Source organism: Macrotis lagotis, chromosome 1, assembly GCF_037893015.1.
Source record: "Macrotis lagotis isolate mMagLag1 chromosome 1, bilby.v1.9.chrom.fasta, whole genome shotgun sequence".
Lineage (NCBI taxonomy): Eukaryota > Metazoa > Chordata > Mammalia > Peramelemorphia > Peramelidae > Macrotis > Macrotis lagotis.
Genome location: NC_133658.1, coordinates 525,390,560 through 525,404,597, shown reverse-complemented (window position 1 = coordinate 525,404,597; position 14,038 = coordinate 525,390,560). Strand labels below are relative to the sequence as shown.

General features: G+C 34.0%; 1 protein-coding gene across 7 annotated transcripts in view; it reads right to left on the bottom strand.

The window, feature by feature from the left end:
• The window catches only part of DMD (dystrophin), a 2,282,785-nt gene that overhangs the window by 1,433,713 nt on the left and 835,034 nt on the right, over positions 1-14,038 (bottom strand). For 4 of the 7 annotated variants that reach the window (XM_074220275.1, XM_074220281.1, XM_074220279.1 and 1 more), the window contains exons 1-2: positions 7,633-7,816; positions 6,755-6,967 (exon numbers count right to left, since the gene is read on the bottom strand). The exons of 1 other annotated variant lie outside the window; for it this stretch is intronic. In XM_074220275.1, coding sequence (XP_074076376.1) covers positions 6,755-6,967; positions 7,633-7,743 — 324 coding nt within the window. In that variant the 5' untranslated portion in view covers positions 7,744-7,816. Of the gene's footprint in view, positions 1-6,754; positions 6,968-7,632; positions 7,818-14,038 lie in introns of those variants that run through there. 2 more of the 7 variants (XM_074220284.1, XM_074220285.1) reach the window with 1 other exon arrangement.

Here is a 14,038-nt window from a genome sequence, read left to right as displayed (position 1 = left end):
AACTTCAGTTGAAAAATATTCAATGTAAAACTATTCAAAGATTCTCAGAGCTATCCACTTAAAAATGATGACTTACTAGAACTCTTTTCCTAACAGATGCCAACTAAGTATATATGTGATAACATATAATCTTTTAATAAGAAAGAATATCACAAAGACTAATACTTGTTAAAAACTGTAAAAACCTGGCATAGTTTGTAGCTATGAAACTTCTTGACTCACTTTTTAAAAAAAAATTTCCTTTTCAACATCAGTAGAGTTTATGCTCATATAATAAAATGAATGGAACCTAGTTTTTTACCAATAATATTTAACATCTAGGAGTCATTCTTGGTTGTAAATTCAAGAAGCTACATAGGGTAAAATTGTCTATAAACCAACAAAGACATTTGAGTACTCATTATATTGACAAATGCATGTTATTCAGGTTCAACATCTGTGATCTTTAACATTTTAAGAACTGTGACATGGAGAAGGTATTAACCTTATTCTATGAGATTCCAGAAAACATAACTCAGACCAGTGAATTGGAACAAAAGTGATATAGGTTTTGACACATTATGAAGAAGAACTGTCTAATAAAAAGGTACATCTGAAAAAATGAATGGGCTGCCTTGTAGTCTCTAATCATTAGAAGTCACAGGATCACAGAATGCCAATAAGCTTAAAATAAGCATCTGTGAAACACTGGGGATGTAAAGAAAGGCAAAACACAAACCAAAAAAAAGACAAAAGGAAAACTAAACAAATCCCTAGTCTCAAAAACTTACATTCTAATAAGACAATGACAAAAAATTGTGCACAAATAATAGATAGATAGATATAGATATAGATAGATAGATAGATAGATAGATAGATATAGATATAGATAGATATGTATATGTGATACACTGGAGATAATCAAAATCAAGAAGGCATTAATTAGGATCAAGAACTAATTCCTTTTTTTTTTAAGGTTTTTGCAAGGCAAATGGGGTTAAGTGGCTTGTCCAAAGCCACACAGCTAGGTAATTATTAAGTGTCTGAGGCCGGATTTGAACTCAGGTACTCCTGAATTCAGGGCTGGTGCTCTATCCACTCTGCCACCTAGCCACCCCAAGAACTAATTCTTGTAGAAAGTGAAGTTTTAGTTGTGATTGAAGGAAGGGATAGGAAGCCAAGAGACAATGTGGAGTAAGAAAATTCTGGGCAAGGTAAATAGCCAATAAAATAATTGGAGCTAATAGGTAATATATATTGTCAACTCTAATCAATACCATTCATTGTGCATTTGAGGAAATGATTCAAGAAATAAAGTGAATTACCAAAAGGTCACACAAATTAATGGCAGAAATAAGAATTTTTTTCCTTCTAGTCTGATTATGCTCTTTCCAACAGCTAGCAGGTACAGTGGATAGAGCACTGACCTTGGAATCAGGAGGACAGGAGTGGAAAACCAGACTCTGATACTTACTGTGTGACCTTGGGCAAGTCACTTAACCCTGACTGTCTCCCATCCAGGGCCATTTCCAGTTGTACTGATTCATATCTGCTCACTGGACCTACATGGCTCTGGAGGAGAAAGTGAGGCTGGTGACTTAGCACAACACATCTTCACTCAAATCCAATTCATATACTTGTCATGGCATTACCTCCATGATGTCGTGGTCTTCTTCAAAACTGAAGAACAAACATTATTAGCTCTTAAAGGACTATATGACTACTTGTAATAGAAAAAGAAGATTCATGCTTTGTTTACAATGAACGCATCCTATTCTAAGACAACAGGAATAGTGATTATAGAGTGTAGGACTCTATCTGCATGAATAGTACAATTAGATAGTAGTCAGGCTGGTATAGCTACTTTTTTTTTAAAAAAAAAAGGAACTTAGAGATTTCTATGAGAAGCCAAAGTAAATGATAATAGCAAAAACAATAATTATTTTTGCTTTTATTAATACTGACATATTTTGCCTCCCACAAGGGTAAGTGATTAACTTAAAAAGCTTGGTTAAAGGGCAAAAGAATAAAGAGAAAAATATATGTCTAAGAACATCAACAAGCATGCAAAAGTGATCTCTGATGGGTTACAGAGGGTCTTGGAACTGGATTCAATGAAAGGAAGAAAGAAGCAAAAATGCAGTAGATAAAAGGAATTCAGTCAATGCCAAACTCTCTTTCCTTTATTTTTCCAAAATAATCCATCTCTCAGATGTACAAAAATATGCATGGCAGTTTTTTCTTAACATCAAATGAATGGAGATTTCACCTGGGTAATGCCTGAACAAATTATGCACATGAATCTAACAGAATATTGTTGTACTGTAAGGAGTAACAAAACTGACAGTTTCAGAAAAAAAACTTGGAAGATCTCTATGAAGTGAAACACAATGAACAAATCTATCAGAATAATTTCTACAACAACATTATGAAGAAAAAACAACTTTAAAAATCTTAAAAAACAATGATTCTATAGGGCCAAAGATAAAACAGGCATCCCACCACCTGCCTGAGAAATGGTGGATTCTAAATGAAAAATGAAATATTCATTTTGGGGCATGGTCAATGTGGAATTAGTTTTCCTATACTATGGATATTTGTTATGAGGGTTGCTTTTTCCTTTTTTGTCTAATTGGCAAGATCAGGAAGGGGGAAATAGAGGATAGGGAATAGAAATGATGATGTTGAACAATTTTTTTAAAACATTGACCAGTTTCACACATCAACTTTAGCAATATGTAGAAGAAAGTCAGGTGTTTTTAGAAGAGCATAGATAATTGAGGTAAATGTGTCTAATTGGCTTCCCATTTCTGATGTCACACAAAAAAGGTGCAAATCTCACATGGGAAGACTGCATAAGAAATAAATATCTAGAATGAAGGATTCCTAGTAGACGCCAAAACAGGGAGAGTATGCCAGATATAAAAAAGAAAATAGTTCTAGACTAAACTACTGTTAGAAAGTACTAACCCCAAAACATTGACTTTTTTTGCCATAATAACAGGCACTAAGTAAAACCACATCAAAATAGGAAAGAAACTCTAAGTCTTCACAAACAAAAAATTATTTCCTAAATGTTGAACCAAACAGGGGAAAACCTTGAATATGTATCCAGCAATAGACAACATCCTTTGTCTGAGGAAGAGATTATAGTTAAGTTGGCTAAGTGGCAACTTTTAAATGTATCAGAACTAAATAAACAAGCTTTGAATGACATTCTTTTTTTTTATTTGCACATTACTAAAATATTCTTGTTTAAGAATAGACACAATACCCCTCCCCCACAAAAATATAAAACTTCATCAGGAATAAAGTAAAAGAAAGAGAAAAAAATGTATTTCAGTCTGTGTTCTGATACCATCATCTCTGTCTCGGGTGGATCACATTCTTTATCATAAGTCAATCACAGAAGTTACTTCCATGTTTTTCCACAGTTGCTGTTGCTGATTGTAATTCACTCCATCCATTCCTCCCCACTACCATCTATTATATTTTTTCTCTCTCCTTTCACTCTGTCCCTCTTCTAAAATGTGCTGTGAGAATAGCTGAGTGGCACAGCAGACAGAGCACTGGCCCTGGGGTTAAAAGGCCCCAAGCCCACATACCAACCCAGGCAGAGACCCAGCAACCACCCAGCCCCATGCTCCCAGACAGGTCACCCAATCCCCACACCTTGCAAAAAGTAAAAAAAGAAAATGTGTTATATCTGACTATTCTCTCCTCTATCAACCACACCCTCCCCCCTTCTCCCTGTCCCCCTTCTTCCTTTTTATTCTATAACCTATTGAGTGTGTATGCTGTTTCCTCTCTGAGCCATTTCTGGTAAGAGTTAAGGTTTCCTCATTCCCCTTTGCCTTCCCCCCTTCCATATCATTGCAAAAGCTCAATTCAAAATATATATATATATATATATATATATATATATAATATATATATATATATATACACACACACACAAATATATATATATATATGTATGTATCTTTTATATGAAATATCCTAGCCTATTCCACCTCTCCTTTCTTTTGCTCCCAATACATTTCCCTTTCACCCATTGACCCATTGACTCCATTTATAGAATATAATATTCAGCTCTCTCCTGTACTTCATCTATAAAAGTTCCTTCTACCTATTAAATGAGAAGGTTCATATGAGTATTATCCATATCATTTTTCCATGCAGGAATTGATGCAGTTAATCATTATTAAGTCCCTCATATTTTACCCTTCTCCTCTGCTCTCTATGCTTCCTGTACTTGAAGGTCAAACTTTCTGTTCAGCTCTGGACATTTCAACAGGAACATTTGAAATTCCCATGATTCACTGAAAGTTTATCTTTTCCCCTGGAAGAAGATGTTCAGTTTTGCTGGGTAGTTGATTCTTGGTTGCATTCCAAGCTCTTTTGCCTTCTGAACATTATATTCCAAGTCCTACGAAACCTTAATGTAGTTGCTGCTAAATTCTATGTGATCTTGATTGTAGTTCCTTGATATTTGAATTGTGTCCTTCTGGCTGCTTGTAATATTTTCTCTTTGACTTGGGAGTTCTGGAACTTGGCTATAAAACCCCTGGGGGTTGTTTTTCTTTTTGGATCTCTTTTGAGGGGAGATCCGTGGATTCTCTCAATTTCTATTTTACCATGTGCTTCTAGGATATCAGGGCAATTTTCCTGTAGGAATTCTTTAAAAATGAGGTCAAGGCTCTTTTCCTGATCATGACTTTCAGGTATCCCAATAGTTTTTTTAGGTTTTTGCAAGGCAAATGGGGTTAATTGGCTTGCCCAAGGCCACACAGCTAGGTAATTATTATTAAGTGTCTGAGGCCAGATTTGAACCCAAGTACTCCTGACTCCAAGGTCGGTGCTCTATACACTGTGCTACCTAGCCACCCCCCAATATTTTTTAAATTATCTTTCCTGAATCTCTTTTCCAGATCAGTCATTTTTTCAAAGAGATATTTCACATTTTCTTCTAATTTTTCATTCTTTTGGTGTTGAACTATTGAGTCTTGATTTCTCACAAAGTCATCAGCTTCCTTTAGCTCTATTCTACATCCGAAGGATTTGTTTTCCTCAGAGAGCTTCCTTATCCCCTTTTCCATCTGGCCAGTCCTGCTTTTTAAAGCATTCTTCTCCTCAATAACTTTTTGAACTGTTTTATACACTTGACCTCAGCTATCCTAACATGTTATTTTCTCTAGCACTTTTTGGATCTTCTTGACTAAGTGGTTGACTTTATTTTCATGTTTTTCCTGCAACTCTCTCATTTTTTTCCTCCATTTTTTCTTCTATTTCACTTTCTTGACTTTCAAAATCTTTTTAGAGCTCTGTCATAGGCTGAGCCCAACTTCTATATTTCTTGGAGTCTTTAGATGCAGAAGCTTGGACTTTCTCATCTTCATATTGAGTATTTTGATCCTCCTTGGGATGATAGACAAAGTGATTGTCAATGGTCCTGTTCCTTTTTTTTTTCCTCTGTTAACTCATTTCCCCAGTCTGTGCTTGGTTTTGGGATGCTTCCTGAGTTTTTGAGCTTTATTGGGACACCCCCACAAGTACCTCAGTGTGTGAGGCCCTGACTGCTCTCCTGGTCTGTGAATGACCACAAGACACTCCTCTGCCCTGGGGCTGGAGTGAGGTCCTGCTCTATGGGGGCCCTAGGCTGGGATCAGGATCTGAATGTGGTCAGAACCCCAGAGTCCTGTTCCAGGAACAGAGGACAGACCTTGGAAGTCTCCCTCCACTCCCTTACCTTCAGAGGGTTGAACACTCAGGGCACAGTTGCCTGGACACTGTGCAGGCCTGCTTCTGTTTCCTGGATCTGGGCTGCTTTGGTCACTGAGAGCCTGGGCTTTGCAGAGTGCCATGGCTGCACCCGGAGGCTGGGTTTTGCACTTGCTCAGGCAGAGGTCTCCCTGCTGATCTTCCAAGCTGTGCTTGGTATTCCCTGGGGTGCAGGTCAGGAAATTGCTTCTGTTGCTGGGAGCTGGACCCCTCTAACCCCATGGAACAGAGTTTTTCCATTATTTTCCAGGTTACCTTGGGCTGGAGAATTGCCTCACTGGACCTTTTTGTGGGTTCTGTCTCTTGAAAATTTAGTTAGCATCATAATTTTAAGGTTTTTGAAATATTTTGGAGAGAGCACCTACAAGAAGCTCTTTTCCTGCCCCCATCTTGACTCTGACCCTTGAATGACATTCTTAATGGCTATAGAATTTGTGTAGCTTTCAGGAGATTAAAAACTCAAAATCATAAGTAAAAATAAATAAAATTAACTGATATGATAACAATATCAGTCAATAATGGCATAGTTCATGCTGTGAATAATCTCATTTAAAGAAATTATATAAAAATAGTGACCATATGTATTTAAATCTTGGTTTTCCATAAGAAATGCAATATCTAATTCTAAAAACAAAATACAAGTCTAAAGAAAATTTGGTGATTTTTTAAAGACATCAAAACTATTTAACTTAATTTAAAACTGAATGACATGGATTAGAGTACAGTTTGATTTTCAAGGAAAGTACTAAGTGGAAGTAAAACTTTTGTTTTTAAAGTGAAGTTTGTACTGAAATGTATCTATTTGGCTTCTCTCATGAGAAGGAATTTTATATTTCAGAACTGCTTTTGAAGAACTTTGGAGGTCATGTGACCAACTGACTAAGTTTCCCAGAAGAGGTAAAGTAGTAGAGAATGCCTGACAAAAAAAAAAAAAAAAAAAGACTGGGTAGGGAGAAAAGGAAACAAGCATATAGAAAGAAAAATATCTAATTACCTGGAATTGTTGAAGTTTAGTTATATGTTCTTCCAGCTTTTGGCAGTGTTCTACCAGCTGAGATGACAACTTCTTCCAACGGTTCTGTATACCTTCAAGTTCTAATTGATATTTTTTATTCATTTCTGGGGGAGCTTTCTTTGACATTTCTTCCACTGTTGTGTTTAGCAGATTCAGACCTGGCTGTTGCTCCTGAAGAGAACTTTGCAAAGCCTGAAAAGAAAAATAATGCTATTTTTAAAATGAAATTTAGTCTCATTTATAAAGCACAAATTTTAAAATTGCTAAATAGATATAAAATTGTATTTATAAAATTATTGCTTTATTAGAAACATAAAAGAAGAAGTCAGGGAAGAAAAGAGGAATGCAGGTAGGAAAAGTGAATAGAGGGAAGGAAAGAAGTGAGGGAAGAAGAAATAAATAAAGGGAGAAAAGCTGGAAAGAAAAAGGAAGGAATTAAAGAAAGGAGAGAAGGAAGGAACAAAGGGAATAAAGAAAAGGGGATTGATAAAAGAAAAGAGTAAAAGAGCTCTACATTTTACAGCTGGAATTCCTTTCACTTCTCTCTATAATTGAAAGCATGAAAAGAATTACAATAGAATGCAAAGGCAAAAAAATCTTATTTTTCCCAAAATTGAAATGGAGATTTCTCTGAAAATACATTGTAATATAAAGAATGAATCTATATTGACTACAGATAACTTCAAGAATAGTTTTAATTTCTTATTTAGAAATACTTTAAGACATTTCAAGGGGGAAATATAATCTACAATACTTTTCATTATTATTTAGTTGATATTAGTAAATTGTCATCCAGAATTCCTTTGTACCATTCAATAGAATGTTTCTACAAATTGTTTCCTGTTATAGATACATACCTTTAACTCCCTGAGTCTCTGCTCCATGATTTCATATTCAGTGACAGTTACTTGAGGTATAGAGAGTTTGATTTCTGACTGCTGGATACATGTAAGTATAGTATTCATCATTTCCAGATATTGTGTGGGAGGTAAACTGTCCAAAGCTTCATCCAAAGGGGGAAAATGAGAAAAATAAATTAAATGTCTTCAAAAATCATTATTTTCTTAAAAGTTGTTAGCAAAAACATCACTATTTTATAAATTGTGATAATATGAAGAGTTTGAAAATACTTAATTTTTTCAAATTGCTTTAATATATTTCATTTGCTTTTACTTGAAAATCTGTCTTTATTTTACATGTAAATATGTTTTCACATATGGGCAATAGTGTTACAGGACTGACAGGTTCGGATAAACTGTGACATAGTATCACTGGAGGGATTGCCTGCATTGATGATATCACAGATCCATTCGTATCTTGGTGTATATTGGAGGGAGTTGATTCTAACATCGCCTTAATAGTACATGAAGTATCCCAATTAAAATATGTAATCAATATAAAAATATCCATTTATGAAGATAAGATCTCAGCAAGACTGTTGTCTTATTTCTAACATTCTCTCCTTTCAATTCTAAAGTTTAATTTTTAGTACCTTTGTCGGAGGGGAATAATCATTTTTATAGCCAATGTTAATGTGTTTAAACTATCTATTGAAGGCAATTTTCATTTTAGTACATCTGTTAAAATCATATAATGTTAATGTAAAAGAGAAATTCAAGTTAGATTTTATTGGATTATACCCATTAAACTGACACTGCAGATGTCTTAAATAGATAACATCTGTTACAGACATAGGCAATTCATCAGCTCAGTTGTACATTTCTACCCTTCACAATTATTCTTATTTCAGAAAAAGAAAAGACAACTGAAAAGGATGCAGGGTAAGTTTTGTGGTTCTACAAAAGTGTGAAAGTATGAATTACTAACATGCCTTTTTAAATATATGTAAATATCTGTATATACATATACAAATATATATTTGATATAAAACATGTCCTTCAAATTAGAGACAAAAGAAATTGGGGTAGAGATGGGACATTAATAATAATGGTAATGCTAATAGCTTATAGTTCTGTGATATTTGACTAAATATGTATATATGTTTTTATATTTCTATGTATGTATTTCTTCTAGAAATCCTATGAGCAAGTAGCATAATGTTATTTTTCCCCTTATGTAATGATGAAACTATGGATAAGAGTGGTGGCAATTTGCCCATGGTCACATGGCCAATATTTCTGACTCCAAATCCAGTGACTTTTATTCTTTCCTTTACAATATGTTATCAAAAACTTTATGTTTAGGGCTGCTAGGTGGCACAGTGGATAGAGCACTGGCCCTGGAGTCAGGAGTGCCTGAGTTCAAATCTAGCCTCAGACACTTAATAATTGCTTAGCTATGTGGCCTTGGGCAAGCCATTTAACCCCATTTGCCTTACAAAAACCTAATAAAACAACTTAGGTTCCATAGTGTACAAGAATCAGGAACAATCAGAAACAATTAGTGCTGAGATTTTGGTCTTTAGTACACATCTTTAGTACACAATTTGACAATCACAAGAATATATGTATAAATGTACATACACATATAATTATATTTTCCCAGTTATTTCAACATGTTTTAGTAATCGTGTTTAAAAGATATTAAGATTCAAATTTATTCTTCCTCCTTATCTCCCCTCCCATCTTCCAAAAATGACAGACAATTTGATATAGGTTATACATGTGCTTTCATTTAAGCATATTTCTATATTAGTCACAGTTGTGAAAAAAAGAAAAAAACAAACCAAAAGAAAAAAAAATTGAAAAAAATGTGAAAAAAGTATGCTATGGTCTGTATTGAGTCCATCAGTTCTTCATCTGCATGTGGATAGCATTTTTCTTCATGAGTTCTTTTCACTTGTCTTGGATTATTGTGTTATTGAGAAACCCAAGTCAATCACACTATGTTGCTGATACTATGGTACAATGCTTTCTCAGTTATGCTGATTTCACTTTGCATCAGTTTAAATGAGGTTTTTCTGAAATCTGCCTGTTCATCATTTCTAATTGCACAATAGTATTTCATTATATTCATAAACCATGGCTTGTTCAGCTATTATCTAATTGAAAGTTTCCCCCTCAATTTTAATATTTTCTCACCAAATATTTGCTAAAAATATTTTTGTACATATAAGTCCTTTTCTTTATGATCTCTTTAGGATATAAATTTAGTAGTGTTATTGCTGGATCAAAGGGTTAGAGTTTGGTTGACTTTTGAGCACAGTTCCAAATTGCTCTCCATATTGTTTGGAGCCATTCACAATTCCACCAACAGTGCATTGGTGTCCCAATTATCTCACATCTTCTGGTACCTCAGAGTTATTTTAATTTGCATTTCTCTAACCAAAAGTGACAGAGTAACTCTTCATATAATATAAAAAATAATTTGGATCTCTTCATTAGAAAACCATGTTCATATCTTTTGCTCATTTATCAAGCTAGGAGACACAGTGGATAGAGCACCAGCCCTAAAATCAGGAGGAGCTGAGTTTAAATCTGACCTCAGAAACTTGACACTTACTAGTTGTGTGTCCCTGAGGCAAGTCACTTAACCCAGATTGCTTTACATCCAGTGCCATCTCCAGTCATCTTGATACATATAGTCTCCTTCATAAACAAAGGACAAAAGTATCAATCCGGAATTGACTAGGAGTCTTAAAATTTGATTCAGCTCTCTCTCTATATTTGACAAATGAGGATTTTATCGGAGATACTTGATTTAAATATTGTTTTTAATTGATACTTTATTTTTCCAAATACATGTTATGAACGTGTTTTCAACACTCATCCATATGCATATGTATATTTTTAAATTACAAAATTTCCTTTCATCTTCCCTTCCCACCTCTTCAACAGTGAACAGTCAGGCTAACATTATACATACAATTTAGACATAATGAGCAACACCATAGACAAATTAATAGACCAAGAAAAACTCTATCTATCAGATCTATGGTAAGGAGATAAATTTATGACCAAATAAGAATTAGAGCACATTATAAACTGCAAAATGAATGATTTTGATTATATTAAATTAAAAAGGTTTTGCACTAATAAAATCCATGTTGTCAAAATTAGAAGGAAAGCAGAAAGCTGAAAAACAATCTTCACAATTAGGAGTTCTGATACAGGTCTCATTTCTAAAATATATTGAGAATTTCAACAGATTTATAATGTCACAAGTCATTCCCCAATTGATGAATGGTCAAAGGATATGAATGGACAGTTTTCAAATGAAATAATTAAAGCTATAAATAATCATTTGAAAAAATGCTCCAAATTATTATTGATTAGATAAATGCAAGTTAAAACAACAATGAGGTATCACCTTACACCTATCACATTGATCAAGATGAGGAAAAGTGAAAATGATCAATGTTCCATAGGTTGTGGAAGGATTGGGATACTGAAGCATTGCTGGTGGAGTTGTGAATGGATTCAAACTTTCAAGAGAGCAAGTTTGAACTATGTCTAAACAGCAATAAAACTTTTCATCTACCTTTGACCCAGCAATTGCAATGCTAGGTCTATATCCAGAAGAAATTATAAAAAAAGGGGAAAGTCCTACATGTTCCAAAATATTCATAGCAGCTCTGTTTAGAGTGGCAAAGAATTGGAAATTGAGGGGATGTCCATCAGGTTGGGGAATGGCTAAACCAGATATGGTACAAGAATACTATGTAATACTATTGTTCTATAAGAAACCATAAATGGTCAGGATCTGAAGCTGAGCAAAGGGAGTAGAACCAAGAGAACAATATACACATCAACAACAACACTGTGAGATGAACAACCTTGATGGAAACAGCTCCTCTCAGCAGTTCAAAGAGGTGGGACAACTGTATTCGATTGTCTATGGACAATGTTATCCCTATCCAGAGGAAGAAAAACAGAACAAAACACAATGCACATGCAACAACCCTTCAGAATCTGATGAACACTTTTTAAAAATTATCTCATATATCTCTTTCCTTTAATCCTAATTCCTCATACTGAAAAACTATTCTGTAAACATGTTTATCAAAAATATGTATGTACAATGCTAAACTGACTGTTCATTGCTGAGAGGAGGGAGGTGGGGAAGATAGGTGGAAGGAAATTTTGTAACTTAAAAATATACATATGCACATGGATGGAAACAAACAAATAAATAAATAGAAACTTTGTATATACATATTTTTGATAATCATGTTTACAGAGCAGTAATTTTTGATATGAGGAATTAGGATTAAGGGAAAGATAAACATAACAGAGGGTTTTTGTTTTGTCTTGTTTTTCTTCCTCTGGATAGGGAATATTGTCCAAAGCCAGTCTAATATGGTATCCTAGTGCTCTGAACAGCTGAGAGAGGAGCTGCTTCCATCAAGGTTGATTATCTCACAATTTTGTTAATGTATACATTGTTCTCTTGGTTCTGTTCCCTTTGCTCAGCATCAGGTCCTGTAACTCATTCCATGATTCTCTAGAGTTCAATTATTTATGCTTTTATATGGAACAATAGCATTCCATAGTGTTTATGTACCATAATTTATTTAGCCATTCCCCAGTTGATGGGTATGTAAATATTGTTTTGTAGATTTCTGCTTTCCTACATATCTTGGTTGCATTGGGTTTATTGGTACAGAAGTTTTTTAATTTTAAGTAATATTTTATATTTTTTAAAGTTCTCTCTTATTTAGTTATGAATTCTTTCCATCTCCAAAGATCTGATAAGTAAACTATTTCTTGCTCTTTCAATTTGCTTATGGTGTTATCCTTTATGCCTAAATCTTACATCCATTTTGATCTTATCTTGGTATATGATGTTTGTATTCTATGTTTTAAGTTTTCGCAACATTTTTTTTTCTTTTGTCAAATAGTGAGTTCTTAAGTCAAAGTCTGGGGCTTTTGTAGTTTTCTTTCTTTCTTTTCTTTTTTTCTTTTTTTTGCAAGGCAATGGTGTTAAGTGGCTTGCCCAAGGCCACACAGCTAGGTAATTATTAAGTGTCTGAGGCTGGATTTAAACTCAGGTACTCCTGACTCCATGGCCAGTGCTCTATCCACAGGGCTGGTGTTCTATCCCAGGGCTGTTGTTCTATCTGGTTTTTGTGTTTTTCAAACACTAGATTACTATGGTCATTGACCATTGTGTTTTATATACATAATCTATTCTACCATTCTATTTTTTAGAACCAGAGAGTTTTGATGATTATTACTTTATAATAATACCATTTAAGATCTAGTATTGCTAGACTAACAAAGTCTGATTTATGCATTAATTACCTTGATAATCTTGAATTTTTGTTTTTACAAATAAATTTTGTTGTTATTTTTTCTAGCTCTTTCAAACAAGTTTTTTGGTAGTTTGATTGGTATGGCACTGAATAATTAAATTAGTTCAGACACAATTATTATTACTATATTGTCTCCGCCTAAGAAAAAAGAAAAAATAATAAAAATAAAAAAATAAAAAATATTGTTTCAGCCTACCAATGAGCAACTGGTATTTTTTCCAGTTGTTTACATCTTTATTTATGTCAAAAGTGCTGTATAATTGTATTCATATAGTTCTTGAGTGTGTCTTGACAAGTAGATTCAAGTATTTTATATTGTTCACAGTTTTTTAAAATGGAATTTCTTTTTCTCATCTTTTTCTATCTGCTGGACTTTTGTTGGCAATATATAGATAGGCTGAAGATTTGTGTGGATTTATCTTGTATCCTGTAATTGCAAAAGCTGTTAATTATTTCAAATAGTATTGTTAGGTCATTCTCCAGGGTTCTCTAAGTATGCCATTATACATTTTGCAGAGTGATAGTTTTATTTACTCATTTCCAAAAAAAATGACAATGCCTCATTGTCAATTTTAATCCTTTCAATTGCTTTTTCTTCTTTTATTGCTATTGTTAACATTTCTAGTGCTATATTGAAAAATCATGATAAGTGGGGATCTTTGTTTCACCCCTGATTTAATTGGGAAGAAATCTTTCTTATCTCCATTACAGATAATGCTTGCTAATGGTTTTAGAAAGATACTGCTTATCATTTTAAGGAATACTCCCTTTATTCCTATGTTATTTTTTTTAGGTTTTTTATTTTTTGCAAGGCAAATGGGGTTAAGTGGCTTGCCCAAGGCCACACAGCTAGGTAATCATTAAGTGTCTGAGGCTGGATTTGAACCCAGGTACTCCTGACTCCAGGGCCGGTGTTTTATCCACTGCACCACCTAGCCACCCCTCCTATTTTTTTTTACATAGGAATAGGTGCTGTATTTTATCTAGAAGCTTTTTCATCAGTTGATTTTATTTTTGACATTGTCAATTATATTGATAGCCTTCATAGT